Source organism: Megalobrama amblycephala, linkage group LG12 (genome assembly GCF_018812025.1).
Source record: "Megalobrama amblycephala isolate DHTTF-2021 linkage group LG12, ASM1881202v1, whole genome shotgun sequence".
NCBI lineage: Eukaryota > Metazoa > Chordata > Actinopteri > Cypriniformes > Xenocyprididae > Megalobrama > Megalobrama amblycephala.
Genome location: NC_063055.1, coordinates 34247689 through 34269707, shown reverse-complemented (window position 1 = coordinate 34269707; position 22019 = coordinate 34247689). Strand labels below are relative to the sequence as shown.

Genomic DNA, 22019 nt, shown 5'->3' with positions numbered 1-22019 from the left:
AAATTTTTTTTAGTATATTAAGTACAAAATTAGTGCGCGAAAATAGAGCACTTTAAGTACATTATAGAAATGTACTTTTTTTTCACCTGGGGTGTGCTGTTCCTGTGGGAGGATCAGTGAAGTTGCTGCACTCCCACTTCAGGATTCAGATGGACTAGTTTCACTGGTTTCACTCCTTTTAGGAATCAATAGGCACTAGTGAAACCAGCAGAATGAGTATATAATCATAACTGATTAAAGACTAAAAACAACAGACCACCAAAGACTAATCAGGCTGAAAGAGTGTACAATCAACACAACGCTGACCGCAGTATGCCGACTGCTACAACACAGCCGGATAAAGAACAGAGTGCTTTCACCTGTATCACTGATGAACATGGTAACAGAAAAACAGAAGAGGGTCAAGAAACTCCTGTGAGTTCTTTTTAACAAAGTATTTTGTAAATCATTCATAGCTATATACAGAGAATACCTCCTTTAAACGTTTGTATGCTGCTTTTTTTTTTTTTTTTTTTTTTTTAAAGAGGCCAATGTTTCTCTCTTTATTGCTCTTTCTGTGTCTACAGAATAGGGTGAGGCTTCCCCTTTCCAGAAAGCTGTGTTATGCAGTAGGAGGTGTACCATATCAGATGACCAACATTGCTATGGGTTTTTCTCTACAGATCTTTCTGTTGGATGTAGTGCAGGTAAGATGTCAGCATTTTCTCACCTTTGGCTAAATTATAGTCCAAAGATTAATAATGATTTATATTGTCAAATTAATATTTATTGCAGAATATGACCTGCATGTTCTATTAACCTAATAGCACTATATCATCTATTGATTGGATTGTGTAAGTGGCAAATGCCACAATGGCTAAAACAGTAAAAAGCTAATTTATTCATTCATCAAGCAAATTAAGTTATTCATTCAAATTATTTTAAAAAGCCAGTGCAGCCAAAGCCACATCAGCCAAAAAGAGAGGTCATTTCAGAGGCAAGTCAGTACATTTTGATGGAAGATTACAAAAACAAACCTTTTCATGCTTCTATCTTCAAAAATTAATAGGGCACTGATAAAATACACTGCTCAAAAAAATTAAAAGAACACTTTGAAAACATCAGATCTCAATGAGGAAAAATATCATGCTGGATATCTATACTGATATGGACTGGGTAATGTGTTAGGAACGAAAGGATGCCACATTGTTTGATGGAAATGAAAATGATCAACCTACAGAGGACTGAATACAAAGACATTTAAAGTGGAAAAATGATGCAGCAGGCTAGTTCATTTTGCTGAAATTTCATTGCAGCAACTCAAAATGGTACTCAGTAGTTTGTATGGCCCCCATGTGCTTGTATGCATGCCTGACAACGTCTCCTAATGAGACGACGGATGGTGTCCTGGGGTATTTCCTCCCAGATCTGAACCAGGGCATCACTGAGCTCCTGGACAGTCTGAGGTGCAACCTGGCGGCATCGGATGGACCGAAACATAATGTCCCAGAGGTGTTCTATTGGATTTAGGTCAGGCGAGTGTGGGGGCCATTCAATGGTATCAATTCCTTCATCCACCAGGAACTGCCTGCATACTCTCGCCACATGAGGCCGGGCATTGTTGTGCACCAGGAGGAACCCAGGACCCACTGCACCAGCGTAGGGTCTGACAATGTGTCCAAGGATTTCATCCCAATACCTAATGGCAATTAGGGTGCTACTTTCTAGCCTGTCTGCGTGTCCCTCCATGGATATGCCTCCCCAGACCATCAGCAGCATAACATTCTCCACGACTTCTCCAGACCCTTTCTCGTCTGTCACATGCTAAGGGTGAACCTGCTTTCGTCTGAAAAGCACAAGGCGCCAGTGGCGGACCTGCCAATTCTGGTGTTTAATGCCAAATGCCAATCAAGCTCCACGGTGCCGGGCAGTGAGCACAGGGCCCGCTAGAGGACATCGGGCCCACCCTCATGAAGTCTGTTTCTGATTGTTTGGTCAGAGACATTCACACCAGTTGCCTGCTGGAGGTCATTTTGTAGGGCTCTGGCAGTGCTCATCCTGTTCCTCCTTGCACAAAGGAGCAGATACCGGTCCTGCTGATGGATTAAGGACCTTCTACAGCTCTGTCCAGCGCTTCTAGAGTAACTGCCTGTCTCCTGGAATCTCCTCCATGCTCTTGAGACTCTTGAAACCTTCTGGTAATGGCACGTATTGATGTGCCATCCCGGAGGAGTTGGACTGCCTGTGCAACCTCTGTAGGGTTCAGGTATCGCCTCATGCTACCAGAAGTGACACTGACCCTAGCCAAATGCAAAACTAGTGAAAAACAGTCAGAAAACATGAGTAGAGAAAAAAAGGTCAGTGGCCTCCACCTGTAAAACCATTCCTGTTTTGGGGGTTGTCTCATTGTTGCCCATCTAGTGCACCTGTTGTTAATTTTATTAACACAAAAGCAGCTGAAACTGATTAACAACCCCCTCTGCTACTGAACTGACTGCTAGTTTAACTGACTTGATGCTATTCTCTGATGTTCCTTTATTTTTTTTTGAGCAGTGTATTTGTTACTTACTGAGTTTCTTGAATAGAATCATTTAGGCCTAATCTCAGCAATCTTATCTCTGACATGGAAAATATGCATTCCCGTATTTACCCTTATTTTTCTCTGTTTTGCTCTTGTTTGGTGTTCAGATGGAGGCATTTTCTGTATCTTTGATTCTGTTCATCAGTCATGCCTGGGATGCCGTGACTGACCCACTCGTCGGCTATTTAGTGAGCAGGAGTAGGTGGACCCCGATCGGCAAGCTTCTCCCATGGTGGGTGGTAAGATAAGAGGAGTTTGTGACATGAGTGGTACTGCATATTTTAATTAAATATTACCTAGTTTTATATTAATGAATATTATTTGTAGTGAATTCCAATGAAATAAATTCACAGTACTTAATAATGTACTTGCAGATAATGAACTTAATCCTTTAGTGCTGCTCATGTGGCGGTCAAATGAAAGATTATTTTTGTTATTTCAGTGAAATGAATGTAGTAGCCTATATTTTAGTTCGATACACTTTTTTAAATTAAAGTGTAAATTAAATGTAACAACAAAAACAATAAATATAGCTGCAATTACGGGGCCAAGCACAAAAACGGCACAGGAAGCCAGCCAACATGGCTGGGAGCATCAGACCAACTGCAACAGTGAGCAATTAAAGACCTATTAAGATCATTTTAGGCAAAAGAGCTGAAAAATGATATATACTTATGGTACTAAATTGTATCTATGGAATAGTAATGTTCCATTTAAAAATTCAAATGTACCTACACGGACAGTACACTATTTCGGATGCGGAGACAGTTTTATCGAATCATAAGTCATCAATAGCGGTTCACTTTTGCAATTTAATACAACTGCATTCATATTACAAACGAACTGTTCTGGAGTTCACATGGACCACCCATTTTATGCAGATTCGGGTTTGCTTCGCAGGTGTGCACCGGAGTACGGAAAACAGCGTTCAAATCATTTAAACCAGGGGTGTCAAGTGGGCTGAATACGGCCCACAAAGGTGTCCAATCCGGCCCGCGGGATGAATTAAACTATAATAAAAAAAAAAAATAGAGATGCCCTAGTCCACTGGTCATAAATCCAAACATTTTTTAGTTTTTATTTTGGTCAATCTTTATTCCGAGCTTGCAAACAAAGTGCTTTGTAATCATTTCCCAAAATTTTAATTTGTGTGGAAATATTTACAAGGTCTGTAAACAGGATGTTAACACAGGCACACGCTGAATACGGACACAAAGAAGAGAACAAATGTGCCAGCAGAGAAAATACTCTACCATGCACAAGCTCACTGTTCATGAAAAATAGGAAGAATAATATAAATATTAAATTGGGTTGATACATTCATATCTCTGAAGGGAACTGTCTTCAGAAATGTTTTGGTGGATTTTCCTCTTATCTCCATATAAAGTAATAGCCTATTTATCTACGCAGCACTGTTTTGTGTATAGTAGTAACCATGGAAACGCGCTATATCACTGCTGTTCCATAAGCGCCACCTACTGTCAGAGAGTGAATTTGCATTTTCATTCAGTCCATCTGCTGATTTTGTTTTCTGCAAGTGTCTTATGTAGCATGATTTCACAAAGCTAAAGTCAAACCATGCTGTTTTTGCTGTTAATCTTGAAATTATACAATAATTTAAATTAAAACAACTGCTCATGCTCATGTGCATAACATCTTTGTTGGGATTGTGATAAAAGTGCAGTGCTTGCCCCTAATATCAAAGAGCTACACATATTCTTTGAACAAATAAATTTGCTTTAAAAAAATCTGAAACTATTATCAGAATTGGCAGATTTACTTCTAAAAAAATTGGAATTGGCCATGAAAAATCAAAATTGGTGCATCAGTAATAATAAAAAAAAATTAAATAATGCATTATTTTAAAAATCTAATAGTTTTTTCGCTGTAAAAACAAATGCAGTTTTAAAGAGCAGTGTACTTGTGTAGTGTAGTTTTCTTGCAAATTAATTTGTTGTTTATATGATTAATATTAATGCAACTATCAGTGCACTAATTAATTAATTCGGCCCGCACATGGTTATTTTTTTCCAATCCGGCCCTCAACCTAAAATGAGTTTGACACCCCTGATCTAAACGAACCAAACTTTGACGTCAATAGAACCCGGGTGCATACCAAAAGTGCTAGTGGAAAAACACCCCATGTCACCTTACAGAGGTTTACCCTGCTGTAGTTTACTTCTGTGTTCCATATGTGAAAAGAGTCTATTTAGAACTTTACTAAAATAAATTACTGAATCATTAATGTAAATGCATTAACAAAAATAGCTTGACATTTATGCTTTTAAACCCTCTCGCCTGCTTTTCTGATTGGTTTCCAGTGTAAGTGCACTACTGTACGTGCATTTCCTGTTTATTTTTACACTGAAGTATGAGTCATAATTATTGTCTATGATAATGGACAATATACAGTACAGATGTTGTTCATAGACTCTTCTAATAAAGTGTTGAGAATGGAATGGTTGTAAAGAGGCACCTTTTTTCCCTAAACTAAATTATATTTATGGAATAGTAATGTTACATTTATTACCAGTTAACCACTTTTTGAGCATAGACCTGAAAATCAAATTTCCAACTTAAACTGTTGTAAATCTTGAACGGAGTACAGTTTTCTTTCTCACCAGCCACTGTGGCTAGAGGTTTTCCAAAGTTACTAGCCACTCAGCATTTTCACTGGCCACAATTTTGACATTGATAGCATGGGGGAAAACTGCCATATAGATATTTTTAATATTATCTCATAATTTGGCACCAGGTATATTAGGCTGCTGTCATTTTAAGACTTGACACATGGACCCATTATACTGTTACACATGCGCTTTCTGGTAACACTTTAGGATGTGGAACAATTCTCACTTTTAACTAGTTGCTTATTAGCTTGCATATTGGCTGTTAATTAGTACTTATAAAGCACATATTAATGCCTTATTTTGCATGTCCATATTCTACATCCCTAAATCCTACCCTATACCTAAACTTAACAACTACCTTACTAACTATTAATAAGCAGTAAATTAAAGAGTTTGAGGCAAAAGTCATAGTTAGTGATTGTGTTACCCACTTTCTTTCTCAACTATTTACATTTCACTTAAAACATAACTGACTGTGTTTACGTGAATACGCATTTTGACATTATTTTGTGTGTAATTTGACTGTTTAAGCACAATAAAAAGAAGAGAGTCAGATTTATGTGAACACACTTTGGGTATAAGCAAAAAATCTGTGTGAATGATTACAATGATGTGCAATACGCACGATCCCATGCTGAAATTCAAGCCCTGTAACACCAATAATATTCATCCAAAGCAAATGAAACGAGTGAGTGAAGGGAGTTGGGTTTGTGTGTCAACTCTGCCAGAGATGAAAGTGAGAAAGAGCAGCAGGTATTGTATATCTATTCTGCTGAAAATAAGTATTGAAAGCATTTCAGATTTTTCAGTATCGAAAAATCAATATTTTTGACAACACTACAGTGAACTTAGCTTTTCAAAAAGACATCTGAAATATTAAACTAACAAATGAAAAATGTATACATTATATGTAAAATTCAATCCACCAAAGTGGCTAGTAGGAGTGACTGTGTTACACGCCACAGCTGAAATCCACCCGCATTTGGTGGATACTACCCGCATACTACCCATATTCATACTATGAAGTAAGTTCATATTCAAATGTAGTACCTACTCAGACAGTACACGATTTCGGATGCAGAGACAGTTTTATCAAATCATAAGTCACAAGTCGGCCTGCAGCCGTACGCACTGTGTGTACCATGAGAGGGCGCTAAATAATGCCGTTTTTATTTTTTACAAAATTTTTAAATTGATTATTAAAATCTGCATACACTCAAGACATATTAAAAAGCAAGAGAGAATGAGAAAAAAATAAAGGTGTGTGTTTGTGTGTTGTAAAGTCAAATGTGTGTATGTACGTGCGTGGTTGGGCGTGGGGATATGGGTGAAAAGAAATCTGATTGGTTAGTTTTTGTCGCTTTTTTCACACATGAAAATGACATTACATATAGTTAATGTTTAAAAACAGGCTCAAAATGAGTAAACGCTCTCTAAAACAACTAAATTTGTTCGAAACATTTGCAAAAGAGGCCTAAAACTATTGAGTAAGGATGGAGAAATAAAAAAAAAAAAAAAAAAAAAAAATTTTTTAAAAAGTGTCGAAAACATCTTGTGGCAGGTAAAATTTACAAAAGCCATAAACCTGAGTGTGCAGCTCCATTGTTTTATCCATTAAGCACAAATAAAATACTGACAACGCTGAATGTTTACTTTTCTGATAATATAATTCACATATTAAAGTGTGAATTAAATGTGAATTAAAGTGTAAATTAAATGTAACAACAAAAACAATAAATATATCTGCAAGAAGCAATTACGGGGCCAAGCACAAAAACGGCACAAGAAGCCAGCCAACATGGCTGGGAGCATCAGACCAACTGCAACAGTGAGCAATTAAAGACCTATTAAGATCATTTTAGGCAAAAGAGCTGAAAAATGATATATACTTTCAAAAGTAAGGATTTACTGGTTCATCACTTTTGACCAATAGGTGGCGCTGTGACCAAATTAATGTGGTATGGTCAGAGTGAGGTGACAATGACGCAAAGTTTGGTGTCAATATGTTAAAGCATTGCAGAGATACAGCTTCAAGAGTCGTTTTTGCGTCACGCCTCAAATTCGTTGCTCCGGTATATGAAAACGGTTTGACGTATCGACTTGAAATCCATAACTTTTTGTCGGCATGGTCTAAAGATGTTATGTTTCAATTTTGGTGGAAATCGGAGCAACGGTCTAGGAGAAGTTCGAAAAAGTAGGTTTTTAAAGAAAAACAATATGGCGGACAGGAAGTTCAGCCAACTATGGCAAATTTGATATCTATGTTCTCAGCATGACCCAAGGAATCTACTGAGATCCATTACAATCGGTTAATATAGTCAGGTTATTAGCATTTTTGTAAATTTTGTTATAACTTTTGACCACAAGGAGGCGCTGCGCCAAAACGTTTTGAGTATTGTCAGGGCATGGTGTCAAAGACCCATACCAAGTTTCTTAATGATACGCTAATGCATTCATAAAATACAGCATTTTAGCACAAAATTCAAAATGGCTGATATGGAAAAACTGGATATCATTTGATTCAGCATGATGCCCCAAAATTAATAATTTTTGGTCAAACCCATCAGAAGTTATAAGCAAAAATACCCATTTTTCATATTTCCGCACCAGTAGGAGGCACTGTGCCGAAAAGCTGCATGTTGCCTCAGGTCATGCTTGTGATGACATGTACCAAGTTTGGTCTGAATACGATAAAGCGTTGCAGAGATACAACCTTACGTCTATTTTCGCAAGAACTACGTACAATTCGTTTGCGTGTTTTTCGAAAAAGGTTTGAGGAATCGACTTGAATTCCATAAATTCTTGTCGGCATGGACTAAAGATGATCTGGTTAGGAGGAGTTCGAAAAAGTAGGTTTTTCAGAAAATTCAAAATGGCAGAAAAATTTTGCATTCGAATCGTCTTGAGACAAGGAATCAGAGGACAAAAGAATTTTGTTTCTAGCCCTTATGGTTCAAAAGTTATTAGCATAAACAGAAGTGCAACTTTTGGGGATTGAGCCTTGGCCCAGAAAAAACGCCTGCGCTTCTGGATCATGTTTAGATATGGCTTCTTTTTTGACCTATAGAGTTTTAACCCGGCAACGGTGAATGGCACGATGGATTGTGTTCACCGACAATGTTTTCTGGAAGTATTCCTGAGCCCATGTTGTGATTTCCATTACAGTAGCATTCCTGTATGTGATGCAGTGCCGTCTAAGGGCCCGAAGATCACGGGCATCCAGTAAGGTTTTCCGGCCTTGACCCTTATGCACAGAGATTGTTCCAGATTCTCTGAATCTTTGGATGATATTATGCACTGTAGATGATGATAACTTCAAACTCTTTGCAATTTTTCTCTGAGAAACTCCTTTCTCACTATTTTTCGCCACAGCATTGGAGGAATTGGTGATCCTCTGCCCATCTTGACTTCTGAGAGACACTGCCACTCTGAGAGGCTCTTTTTATACCCAATCATGTTGCCAATTGACCTAATAAGTTGCAAATTGGTCCTCCAGCTGTTCCTTATATGTACATTTAACTTTTCCGGCCTCTTATTGCTACCTGTCCCAACTTGTTTGGAATGTGTAGCTCTCATGAAATTCAAAATGAGCCAATATTTGGCATGACATTTCAAAATGTCTCATTTTCAACATTTGATATGTTATCTATATTCTATTGTGAATAAAATATAAGTTTATGAGATTTGTAAATTATTGCATTCCTTTTTTTCACAATTATTGCATTCTTTTTTTTCCCTTTTTTTTCACAATTTGTACAGTGTCCCAACTTTTTTGGAATCGGGTTTGTAAATTACTGAATCATTCATGTAAATACAAAAATAAAAAATAGCTTGACATTTATGCTTTTAAACCCTCTCGCCTGCTTTCCTGATAGGCTTCCAGTGTAAGTGCACTACTGTACGTGCATTTTCTGTTTGTTTTTACACTGAAGTATGAGTCATAATTATTGTCTATGATAATGGACAATATACAGTATAGATGTTGTTCATAGACTCTTCTAATAAAGTGTTGAGAATGGAATGGTTGTAAAGGGCAAAAGTTTCCAGCACATGCAAGAAATGAGAAAAGTGGTTTATGAGGCAGCTTTACCCTGCTTGATATTACTCATCTGCTTCTTCCTGTCTCAGGGCAGTGCTGTCAATGCCGTTGGCCATTCTCGCTTACATCTTCCTGTGGTTCATACCTCACAATGCAGTGAGCTCAGCGTTCAGAGTGCCCTGGTACCTAACCATCAGCTGTCTTTTTGAGACCTTCATGAGTGTATGACTTCATTCCTTATTCTATCAATCACTAACATATGCCCTGTCCTTTCCCCCATGTGATGATTACTGGCTCAGAAAAAGCTTTTTATGTAATAGGCAAATTAGCCGACTTCCATTAGCAACACTCTTGTGTTCATGATTGAGGTCAAGTGGCTGTTACATCACTCAGCTACCCCCGCATGTCTTTCATGTGCTGTGCTACTTCCTGACGTCTTCAAAGTGAACATTATGCTTCCTGCAGTGCTACAGTGTTCTATATACATCCCTCAACATGTTTCTGGGAGGAGATCAACAAGACAGAGACTCTGCCACAGCTTACAGTGAGAACATTTCAAACACTCACACTGTATGTCAGCTTTCAAAAAATCTAATTCTGTTATCAATTACTCACTCTTGTTGTTTCAAACTTCAAACTTGTTTTTCCATGGAACACAAAAGGAGAAATTCTTAAGAAATGTAATGGAAAAGAGGGCATTCTTCACAAATTCATATTTTGTGTTCCACGGAAGTCAAAGAAACTCATACAGGTTGAAACAACATGAGGGTGTGTTTTCCTTTTTTACTATTTGATCAAATGTCTGTTGTGCTATGCATTATTACGTGTCTTAGAATATTGCGCTACTAGCTTAGCAACATGCTAACGTTAAACTTTGTTGCAATTTTGTTTTTGTTTAATTGAAATAAAGCTGAAATAAAATAAAATATACATTTTATATGAAAGACTTAAACTCAAATTAGATGTCGCCAACTAAATGAAATAAAGTGAAACTAAACTAAAATAAATAATTTGTTAATAAAACAACAAATTAAAATGAAAACTGAAAATGTAAAAAATAAAAGATCCTTCAAAATATCAATAAATACTATATAATTTTATATAAATACAACAAAATGAAAAAGTTTATTTTATGCATTAAAATGCATAAATAGTAATGCATTAAACTGATCAAAAGTGACAGTAAAGACATTTATAATGTTTTAAAAGATTTACATTTCAAATAAATGATATATTTTTTTTTAACTTTCCATTGAACAAAAAAAAAAAAAAATCAGGGTTTCCACAAAAATATTAAGGAGCACAACTGTTTTCATCATTGATAATAATCAAAAATGTTTCTTGAGCAGCAAATCATCATATTAGAATGATTTCTGAAGGATCATGTGACACTGAAGACTGGAATAATGATGCTGAAAATTCAGCTTTGATCACAGGAATAAATTACATTGTTTTAATATATTCAAATGGAAAACAGTTGTTTTAAATTGTAAAAAATATTTCACAATATTACTGTTTTTATTGTATTTTAAATCAAATAAATGCAGTCTTGGTGAGCATAAGACACTTCTTTCAAATGCAATAACAGTAACACTATGTGTGGCACAAAGTTGCGACCTACATAGATCATAATCAGCCACTTACAATGTTCCATTTTGGTTAGAATGCTGCCTTATAAGGCAGCTGCCCATTTAGGCAGTAGGCAGCTCACTAAGTTTTGGAACAGGGCCATTATAACCTATTATTACACTGCCAAGACGGCCCTAATTGGAAGCAGGATGTGTGTGATAGCATTTCACTGAGCAATAGTTGGTATTATCGGTGGCTGTATGGTTGCGTGAACATCTGTCTCACCCTCTTTCTGTCTCTCTATCAGGGATGAGTGTGGAGGCGTTAGCTATGCTGATGGCAGCTGTGATTCAGGGTCAGGTGCTGTGGGTGTATAACAAAGACAGAGATCAAGCCTGTCTGAACGTGGACCAAGTACCGGATCTCCCACACAGCACAGCGCTTCATGAAACCGTAACAATAACTCCTACACACCAATACCACACTATAAAATACTGTGTAGGGCAAATGTTCAGACTTTACTCAGGTGTTTTGCCATTTATAATTAGTGGTGTTTGCTAAGGAAAGCTTAGCTTGTATTACTGCTCATACTTAGGGATTTGAACAAAGCCATAAAAAGCATTTAACTTTGAGGTGTACTTTTTGGGTCTGATAATGTGTGGCAATTACACAATTACTTTTTAACGGAATTTCTATGGATAATTTGCAGCTTCGGGGGACAGTTAGTCTATAGGACCATGTGAAAATACACATTCTGATTAACATGTAATCCAGCTTTCAACTGTTGTAATCTAGCTAAAACATTGTTTGAAAACAGTTGTACAGTTTAGTGTAGATCCCTCATGCTTTCAGTGGGGAGGTCTTATTAATGCCCCTGTAACTTGCATGAGTCTGTCTCGCATATATGTCTGTGTGTTTCCCAACAGAGAAGTGCCTTCATGATATCAGCACTAGTCATGAGTGCACTCTTCTTTGTTTGTTGTATGGTGCTGTTCCTTGGGGTCAAAGAACAAAAAGGTGTGCCATACATTTGTGTACAAATTATTTTTTCAAAGAGGAAAGGTGTGGTCACACTAGACTTTGAGCACGTGAAATTTCTATGGACACTGCAATGGTAACAAAATGACACCACATTTTGCAATGTAATTTTTAAAAACATTATTCAACATATATTACATCAAGAATGTAAAAATATGCAATCTACTCCACTTTACTGCAACACTGCAGATTTAATATTTGAATTCTTTTAATTCAGCTAAAAGGTCGCACTGTGGAATATCAATCTTCTATTGGTCTTCATGTGATACAAATTCACAGGTCAGAGTTCACCAACCTTGAACTTTGGAATGCAGCGGAATGTGAAACTTATTCACTTGAGTTTGCGTTTCCAGTCTCCCGCATTCGTATGTATATTAATGTAAGTAAATGGAACGAAAAGTGTAGTGTGACTGCCACTTAAAGGGATAGTTCACCCAAAAATGAAAATTATCCCATGATTTACTCATCCTTGAGCAATCCTAGGTGTATATGACTATATTCTTTCAGACGAACACAATCAGAGTTATATTTGAAAATATCCTGGCTCTTCCAAGCTTTATAATGGTAGTGAATGGTACCTTCGATTTTGAAGCCCAAAAAAAGTGCATCCTTCAATCATAAAAGTAATCCATACATCTCCAGGAGGTTAATAAAGGCCTTCTGAAGCAAAACGCTGCATTTTTGTAAGAAAAATATCCATATTTAAAACTTTATAAATTCTAATCACTGGCTTCCAGCGACGGCTGTACGCGAGTCTTGTTCAGGTCGAAGAGTGACCTCTGACCCAACACATGACGTATTGACAATCGCAGAAGCCAGGCATGAAAACGGGTCAGGGGTGAAAAAGGTGAGAAGGATATTACCCCTCTAGGGGGGTCCGGGGGATAAATATTCCATATTTTAAAGCATCAATCTGATGCATTTTGAGATGCTTTTTTTGCCAACCTGGGGAGAGCTGGAGAAACTTAACTTCAGCCATGAGTCAAAAATTATTATGGCCTCCTTACTAAGTATTATGAAGGGGGATCGAGTGGGAATCTTTATTGGTGTCGATTTTCAGTCTCTTTTTAATGATAGGCTTTACGCATCTGTCAATCATCCCCACTTGCTATTTGGGGGAAGAACCTAGCACTATGATTGGTCGAACTCTTCTTCTTTTGCTGTTGCTTGATTTGAGGACTGCGCATGCACAGAGGCGTCACCAGGTTTTTGCGTAGTTTAGAGTGACAAATTGTACCAGCGTACTTTGAAGCCAAAATGCGTATCCGCTACGCAAATTGCGTCTGCTTATTGATAGAATGGCGGACCACTTTACCTTCTGCCTTGTCAGTTCCCTCACCACAAAAACAGTAGCGTTAGCTAATAATTTTCCACCAGAGCTTTAGCTAGCTGGCTAACGTTGCGTTCTCTCCTGCTGTGTTCAATGACTCAATTCATCAAGCTGTAGCTAACGTTAGCTAAGTCTATGTCAACAGAGCTCCTGGGTAACTTAACTTAGATATACCAGAAAATATTAAAATTATTGAAACCATCATTCACCAAATTCAGTCAGGTAAATCGCCGAGGCCAGGCTTGCTTTCAGCTTCTGATGGTGGTCTGCAATGGTGATGCAAGGCCCTTCGCGTTAATATTTCCATGCACTCGCGCTCCCTTCTGGCACGCGCACCTGTTCGCAATTCACTGAATCGCAGTTCGCAGTTCACTGAATATGAATACCCCCCCGTAGGCCACCTATTTTGGTTTCAAAACGGCGAATCTCGCCGAAAGGTGAGGGATTTTCATGTATGAGAAGCGCAGAGGATAGAGCAAAACAAAACACCGGTCATGAATTAAAGTCTAAAATGAGAATTTTTAAAGAGAAATGTCAGAGGATTTTAATATATTTGTGTAATCCGCGAGAAGCGTATAAGCTTATGCTACTCTTACATCCTACGTCATTCATTGGGTCAGAGGTCACTCTTCATCCGGAACTTGACCAGTTATTATAGTTTGGAAAGTTATAAATGTGGATATTTTCTTACAAAAATACATCGCTTTGCTTTAGAAGGCCTTTATTACCCCCCTGGAGCCGTGTGGATTACTTGATGGATGGATGCACTTTTTTGGGCTTCAAAATATTGGTCCCCAATCACTACCATTATAAAGCTTGGAAGATCCAGGATATTTTTTTAATATAACTCTGATTGTGTTTGTCTGAAAGAAGATAGTCATATACACCTAGGATAGCTTGAGGGTGAGTAAATCATGGGATAATTTTCATTTTTGAGTGAACTATGCCTTTAATGTCAAAGATTTTTTTGTTTTGTTTTGCCAGATTCCATGATCATATTATTGAGCATAAGGATTTGTTGAGTAACATTTAATAATGGTAATTTTATGGCAGACAGTTTGTGAACGAAACAATATGTGTTTGAACTGTAGTGTTTACGATTAAAATCCCACCAAACTTGCTCTTAACTCTGTACCAGTTCAGTGTCAAATTTCATAGCTTTTGTAAAGATGTATTGTTGCATCTCGCTCTGGCTGCTGTAGGGCCTCAGAGTGATCACATGCACACTACATACCTGAATGCTTTGAAGAAGCTCATTGGCCATGTGTCATACCAGCGTCTGGTCCTCGGCTTTCTCTTCTCCACTTTAGCTTTTCAGGTAGGACCTTTAGTTAACATATAAAGTACATGGAAAATCAGAACTACAAAAAAAAAAGAAAGCATGTTGACATTCAATCATGTCAACACAATTTGATTGAAATTGTATGTGATAAATAATAAAAACCTTCTGTATCTTAAAATCTTAAAAATAAATCTTAATGTTTAATTTTAAGCTAGGAACTAATACATCAAATAACTTCCATTCTCATATGAGAGTACGCCATTAATGCTTGCTGAAATTTTTCAGATGTCTTTGGGGAACTTCACACTGTTTTGCACTCATGTTGCTGGTTTAGGAGCTCAATTCCAGTATCTCATGTTAGCTACACTGGTAAGTCTGAACATACAAATGCAGAATTAAAAGAATTGTACCAATGGAAGGATAATTTTAGCATGACCTTACATGGTTCATGAGATTTTTAACTTCTTGGATGTCCTATTGTGCGCACAGGTGGCTGCAACCATATCAGTGCCAATGTGGCAGATGACACTGGTGAAGCTGGGCAAGAAAACGACACTTTTTATAGGTCTACCTGTAAGTTTCCTCTGATGCTGATGGTGAGGAGACCATACACAATGATTCTGGCTTTGTACCCAAGTGGTTGCAGTTCTGGACTAGTAGCTGGAACACAATGTGCATACCTTAGCTATCAATTTTGTTTCCACTGTAAAACAACTTCAGATTTTTTATAGCAAACTATATGTCTTTGTCTGTGTTTCTCTATAGCTCCTCATACCAGCTCTGGTGGTCTTAGTTGCCATGTCAGAGAACTTTGCGGTGTACATGGTCATGTGTGTTTTGGTTGGAGCAAGTTTAGCTGCACTGTTCTTGTTACCATGGTGAGTAACAATAAGACCTAGATCTGTCCACTTCATGCTGTTCATCTTTGCTAATCAGGCCAGCGTTCTTCACCAAGAGTTTAGCACTTGCCGATCTACCAGCAAATCTTACTTTAATTGTATGCTGGACATTGCCATCACTTTTGCTAATATCAATATTTTAAAGGGAAAATGTGCACTTGTTTTATGTTGTCAAATGTCAGTTAAATTACTTTCAGTCATTCATTGAACCCAATGGAGAGGTCATATAATCGGTGGAGTCTGCTAAGGCAAACATCTGTTACTTACTATCGCTCATACTCAGAGTTAAAGGGTTAGTTCACCCAAAAATAAAAATTCTCAAGATCCATTTACAATATGTTTTTAGTACATTAATGGATCTTGAGAGAGGAAATGTCATTGCTGGCTATGGAACCCTCACTGAGCCATTGGATTTCAACAAAAATGTCTTAATTTGTGTTCTGAAGATTAACAAAGTTCTTATGGGTGTGGAACGCCATGAGGGTGAGTAATAAATGACAGAATTTTCATTTTTGGGTGAACTAACCCTTTAATACCTTTGTTCTTTGTTTATCTTCGGAACACAAATTAAGATATTTTTGATGAAATCCGAGAGCTGTCTGACTCCTCTGTAGACAGCAATTTAACCACTTTTAAGGTCCAAAAAGGTAGTAAAGACATCGTTAAAATAGTCCATGTGACTGCAGTGGTTCAACCTTAATTTAATGACGCAACAAGAATAAGAATAATAATAATAAATAATATGTTTATTTTATATAGCGCCTTTCTGCAAACTCAAGGTTGCTTTACAATGTTGCAACACAAAAATGACAGCAGATAGAAAAACAATACGGAAACATAAAATAGATAACATAAATCAGATCATACAGTCAGAGGTCAAAGAAACAAGAAACAAACAGAAATGTTTTAAGGTGGGTTTTCAAATCATGTAATGATGAGAGATCACGAATGTGTTTGGGAATGGAGTTCCAGAGTGTGGGGGCAGAGATGCAAAATGCCCAACCACAAACGATGCCAACTTATGCCGTGGAATCAACAACAGACCAGTATCAGAAGATCTTAATGCGAACAGAAGAGTAGGAATGAATGAGATCAGAAATATATGGGGGGGCAAGACCATGAAGTGCTTTGAATGTGATGAGGAGTATTTTGTATTGAATATGAAAACGAGCATGTAGCCAATGAAGTCTGTGTAGAATGGAAGTAATGTGAGAAGATTTCTTTGAATAAGTGAGAATCCTAGCTGCAGAGTTCTGAATATATTGGAGCTTATTAATTGTTGTGTTTGGTAAACCATAGAAAAGAGAATTACAATAGTCAAGTCGGGAAGTAATGAAGGCGTGAACCAGTGTCTCAGCATCATTGGTATTTAAGAAGGGACATAAACGTGCAATATTATGGAGGTGAAAGAAGGCAGACTTAGTGAGTGAAGAAATGTGAGGAAGGAAGGAGAGGGATGAGTCAAAGATTATACCCAGGTTTTTAACAGAGCTGGAAGGTCAAACCAAGACTCCAGCAATGTTAACATTGTCAAGACAGAAACGAGCTACAGTTTTTGGTGAACCAACAAGAAGTAGATCTGTTTTATCTGTGTTGAGTTTGAGAAAGTTACTGGTCATCCAAGCATTTATATCATTAACACAAGCAGATATGGAGTTGGTGAGAAAAGGAGAATTGTGTTGAGAACTAATATAGAGTTGGGTATCGTCTGCATAGCAGCGGAAGTTGAAGCCATGATGACGGAGAATGTTACCTAATGGGAGCATGTAGATGATGAACAGTAAAGGCCCAAGAACAGAGCCCTGAGGAACACCGTGAGAAACAGGGGCAGTAGTGGACTTAGCTTGGCAAATAGAGATGTAATGCTGATGTTCGGACAGGTAGGAAATGAACCAGGATAGAGCAGTACCAGAAATACCAAGAGCAAAGAGTTGTGAGATGAGAATACTATGAGAGATTATGTCAAAAGCAGAGGAAAGATCTAACAGAATTAAAATGCTAATGGAGCCTGAGTCAGTGGCCATAAGGAGATCATTGACAACCTTGAGAAGTGCTGTCTCAGTGCTATGGTGAGTGCGAAAGCCAGATTGGAAACATTCATAGAGGTTGTGAGATGACAAATACCATTGAAATTGAGCAGCAACAACTTTTTCAAGCAGCTTCAAAAGAAACGGAAGATTCGAGATTGGTCTGTAATTGACCATGTCAGAAGGATCAAGACCAGGTTTCTTTAAGACGGGTGTGACCGCTGCAGTTTTTAATTCCAGAGGAACAGCACCAGTACTGAGTAGTTGGGAAATGAGAAGTGAAATAGGCAGTGAAGATGACAGGTGCAAAGTTTTTAAGTAGAGCAGTAGGAGCAGGATCAAGACAAAAGAAAGATGCATTTGATTTCTTGATTAGCTCAGAGATATAAGCAGAGGTTGGAGGGTTAAAATCAGTAAAAGTACCAGTTGCAAAATCAGACGGGAAGTCATGCGAGAGGTGAGAGGAGTTAAAGGATTAGTTCACCCAAAAATGAAAATAATGTCATTAATTACTCACCCTCATGCCGTTCCACACCCGTAAGACCTTCGTTAATCTTCGGAACACAAATTAAGATATTTTTGATTAAATCCGATGGCTCCTTGAGGCCTGCATAGGGAGCAATGACATTTCCTCCATAAAGGTACTAAAAACATATTTAAATCAGTTCATGTGAGTACAGTGGTTCAATATTAATATTATAAAGCAACGAGAATATTTTTGGTGCGCCAAAAAACTAAATAACGACTTATATAGTGATGGCCTCAGGAAGCTTCAGAGCATTATGAATCAGCATATTGAATCACGATTCGGATCGCGTGTCAAACCTCCAAACTGCTGAAATCACGTGACTTTGGCGCTCCGAACAGCTGAGTCGACACGCTGATTCATAATGCTCCGAATCTTCCTGAAGCAGTGTTTTGAAATTGGCCATCACTATATAAGTCGTTATTTAGTTTTTTTGGCGCACCAAAAATATTCGCTTTATAATATTAATATTGAACCACTGTACTCACATGAACTGATTTAAATATGTTTTTAGTACATTAATGAACGGCATGAGAGTGAGTAATAAATTACAGAATTTTCATTTTTGGGTGAACTAACCCTTTAATAGGTGGAAAGAGATCATATATGTGATTTATTTTATTTTGGAAGAAGTGTAAGAATGACTCGCAGAAGTCCGCTGAGATAGTCATTACAGGTGCAGGAGGGTTGGTGAGTTTATTGACCACAGAAAACAGTGTTTTAGGACGAGAGGATGCATGGTAATGAGGGTAGAGTAGTAGTATTTAGAGTGGATTTGTATAACTGTGTATGTTCCTTGTAGGCAATAAAATGCACATTCGAACCGGTTTTCCTGTAAAAACTTGCCTAATAATTCTGCACACGTATTTGGATGTAATTGACGGTTACGTAACATGACATTTTAGAGTCTTCACTGTTTGTTAAAATTGAAAAAAAAAAAAGCAATTATCTGCCCAAAACAAACCAAAAAAAAACATCATGTGGTGCAAGCAACCGTCATGTGAAACTAATTTGGGCCAGTAAACAACACCCGATAGAAACCACACAGCAATGTACTAAAAACCACTCAGGACACCCCAAACAACCACATAGCCTATTGGCGGTTGTGTGTTTTGCACATGAAAGCACCACTCACTAAAAATCTAGTTTAAATGCCTAAAATGCTTTGTTTTGCTCAGGTCAATGCTGCCAGATGTAGTGGATGAGTTTGCTGTTCAGAACCCCTCCTGCAAGGGCCTGGAGCCCCTGTTTTATTCCTGTTCGAGGTTTTGCAACAAGCTTGGAGGAGGTCTGTCTGCTGGCATCTCCACTATGACACTGCAGTGAGTCAGCACTCGCTCTCTCCGAGCTAATGTAATGCCTGATTTAATGTGGCAGGACTGTCAGTTTTTAAAAATATTGTGGACTCTGGCCCTACATTCAAGTACAATTGTTCACGCTCTGTGTCCTGCAAGTTTTTAAATACTGTCAGGCAAGAATGTTTGAGCAAAAACAAAATCATGCTTATGTTTGCAGCAGTTCAGCCCTTTTTATGTAAGTCCGAAATGTTCACATTGAAATGTTTACACTGAGCAATGTGTTTTTCTTTTGAAGCTTCACAGGATATAAAGCAGGTGCATGTAGTCATGCAGATGGAGTCATCTTGGCACTGAAACTGCTTTTGGCCCCCATACCAATCACCTCTTTGCTGGTGGGTTTGGTGTTTTTCTATCTGTACCCAATCAATGAAGCATGTCAGAAGCAGATTCAACAAAATCTCGGACACACAAGGTAAGATGTACTAGTGGCAACCAATATCTACCCAGAATATTTAGCTAACTTTCCCATTAAAGGGTTGGTTCACCCAAAAATGAAAATTATCCCATGATTTATTCACCCTCAAGCCATCCTAGGTTTATTATCTTCTTTCAGATGAACACAATCAGAGATATATTTAAAAATATCCTGGCTTTTCCAAGCTTTGTAATGGTACTTTTGTAAAAAATGTAAAACTTAAAATAACTAGCTTCCTCCAGACAACCGAATGCATACTGCGCAAGTCGACTTGCGCCAAAAGAGTAACCCCTGACGCGATGTTGGAGTAGTGTAAGCTTGGATGCCTCTCGCGGTTCAGACAAATAGGGCTGTGCAACAAAGTCAAGCTCCTCTTCTATTGAAATCATCTGACATTTCTCTTTAAAAATTCACATTTTAGACTTCTAATTCATGACTGATTTTGTTTTGCTCTATCCTCTGCGCTTCCGCGTTCGTCACTGCGTCACGCATTGGATCAGAAGTTACTCTTCCGCCACAAATTGATGTGTATGGCCATCTGCCGAAAGCTAGTTATTTTAATTTATAAAGTTTAATATGGATATTTTTCTTACAAAAACCAATCGCTTTGGTTCAGAAGGCTTTATTAACCCCCTGGAGCCGTATGGATTATTTTTATGATGGATGGATGCATTTTTTAGGCTTTAAAATTACTATTCAGTACCATAAAGCTTGGTAAACCTAGGATATTTTTTAATATATCTCCGATTGTATTCATCTAAAAGAAGATTGTCATATACACCTAGAATGGCTTGAGGGTGAGTAAATTGGATAATTTTCATTTTGTGGTGAACTATCCCTTTAAGTTATGAAAACATTATTACTGAATGTTCTCTGAATGTTTAAAATGTCTAGTTTTTCAAAATGTCAATGTTTTTCTTGGTTATGCGGATATTAAGGAAACATTCCACTTTATCATTCTTCAAATATAATGAGAATGTTACTTTTGAATGTTCTATAAACATTCTGAAACAAGTATTAATGTTTAAAGTGCCCCTGCTTATTTTGTTTTGGAGGTCTACGGTAGGCTTACATGCATCCAAGGTCAAAAAACACTTTAATTTTTTCTAATTTCTCTTTCTTTTTGGAGACAATAACTTTATTTGTTGTGAACTTTGATCTTTAAAACTTTGCAGAACTTTTACATTCGCAAACAGCTATATTAAACACTGTGTGCATGAAAAGTAATATTTAAAAAAAGCATAATATGGGCAAAATGTTAGACAAGTTTTCAGCTAAAACATTTCAGAAAAAATTGCTCCATGAATGATGTAATATGAACGTTTTTGTGCTAACGTTTTAAGAAAATTACTAAAGAACTGGTAACTTTGAATGTTTTCTCTGTGATGATAATTGTTTTCTTTTGCTTTTCTAGGTCTAACAGTGCCACACTTCCCAATTTAGAAGAGGAAAGGTTTCCCATAAGTCAACAAATATATGAGCCCAGTCAGAGTTTCATCTTCAAATCAAAGCCTAGAATAACATCTCATCTTAATGCAAACGAATCTGTCTCTCAAGCAAAAAATTCGACAGAATCATCTCCTCAAAAACACTGCAACACAAGTGCTGATTTACATGAGAGTTTCAAGTCAGCAAGCCAGTTTCATAAATCTAGAGCTTACCCAACATCATCACAACAACATAATTCAAGTGTGAAACGTCTTGAATCAAAGTTGAGTGAAACTCAAGCCACACATCAACTTGCACTGAAGTTTCAAGACATTCCAGATGACAGGTCAAAAGTTACATGGGTGTAGACAGAGTATAGAAGCCAATATAGTCAATATAAGTTATTTGGTGTAGATGAGTAAACATAGGCTTAGCAAACATTCCTGTATGAATCTAAACTCCCTAAATAAACATTTACTTCTGTTCGTTTCCCTCCTCTTTTATTTATAATTTGTTGATGAATTTGTTCTGTATTAAAATTTTGCAATTCAAAAACAGATGTTGTTCTGAATATCAGCACAGCTGTGATTCGCTGCATGAGTGCAATACTGATATTTACTACTACAAATAGCAAATAAGTTAAGTAACTTACATTGTACACAAAATGTCGCCACTTACTTTGTGTGTTGCAAACAAAGGCAAAGCAGAACCAAGTTGCTCTGCGAGAAACACAGAGTATAGTGGTTAGTTGAGTTCCTGAATGAATCAGTGTTCTGAACGAATCGGTTGAGTCAGTTGGTTCAATGACTCACTCATATGGACAGTCAACGTACAGTATGTAACCTGAAAAAAAGGAGTCACTGAAAATGCCTCACCAATATAATGCAGACAGTTTGTTTGGAACACGAAAACTCATTT

The 22019-nt window shown here is 37.4% G+C and overlaps 1 protein-coding gene across 1 annotated transcript; it reads left to right on the top strand.

Moving 5' to 3' along the window:
* The first annotated feature begins 64 nt into the window (after positions 1–64).
* On the top strand, positions 65–21611 carry mfsd2al2 (major facilitator superfamily domain containing 2a-like 2). The gene is made up of 14 exons (XM_048210816.1): positions 65–414; positions 567–686; positions 2668–2792; positions 9319–9451; positions 9695–9773; positions 11106–11251; positions 11725–11815; positions 14369–14484; positions 14734–14817; positions 14938–15021; positions 15214–15326; positions 19079–19222; positions 19494–19670; positions 21088–21611. Exons 1-14 carry the CDS (start codon positions 313–315, stop codon positions 21467–21469), a joined length of 1896 nt encoding a protein of 631 aa, XP_048066773.1. The 5' UTR covers positions 65–312; the 3' UTR covers positions 21470–21611.
* The last annotated feature ends 408 nt before the right edge of the window (positions 21612–22019 follow it).

Bases quoted from the DNA above. Each gene is read 5' to 3' on its own strand.
- mfsd2al2 (XM_048210816.1), top strand. From the start codon at position 313: ATGCCGACTGCTACAACACAGCCGGATAAAGAACAGAGTGCTTTCACC. The intron at 14,485-14,733 runs GTAGGACCTTTA...GAAATTTTTCAG, and splicing joins TCTCCACTTTAGCTTTTCAG to ATGTCTTTGGGGAACTTCAC. The intron at 14,818-14,937 runs GTAAGTCTGAAC...TTGTGCGCACAG, and splicing joins ATCTCATGTTAGCTACACTG to GTGGCTGCAACCATATCAGT.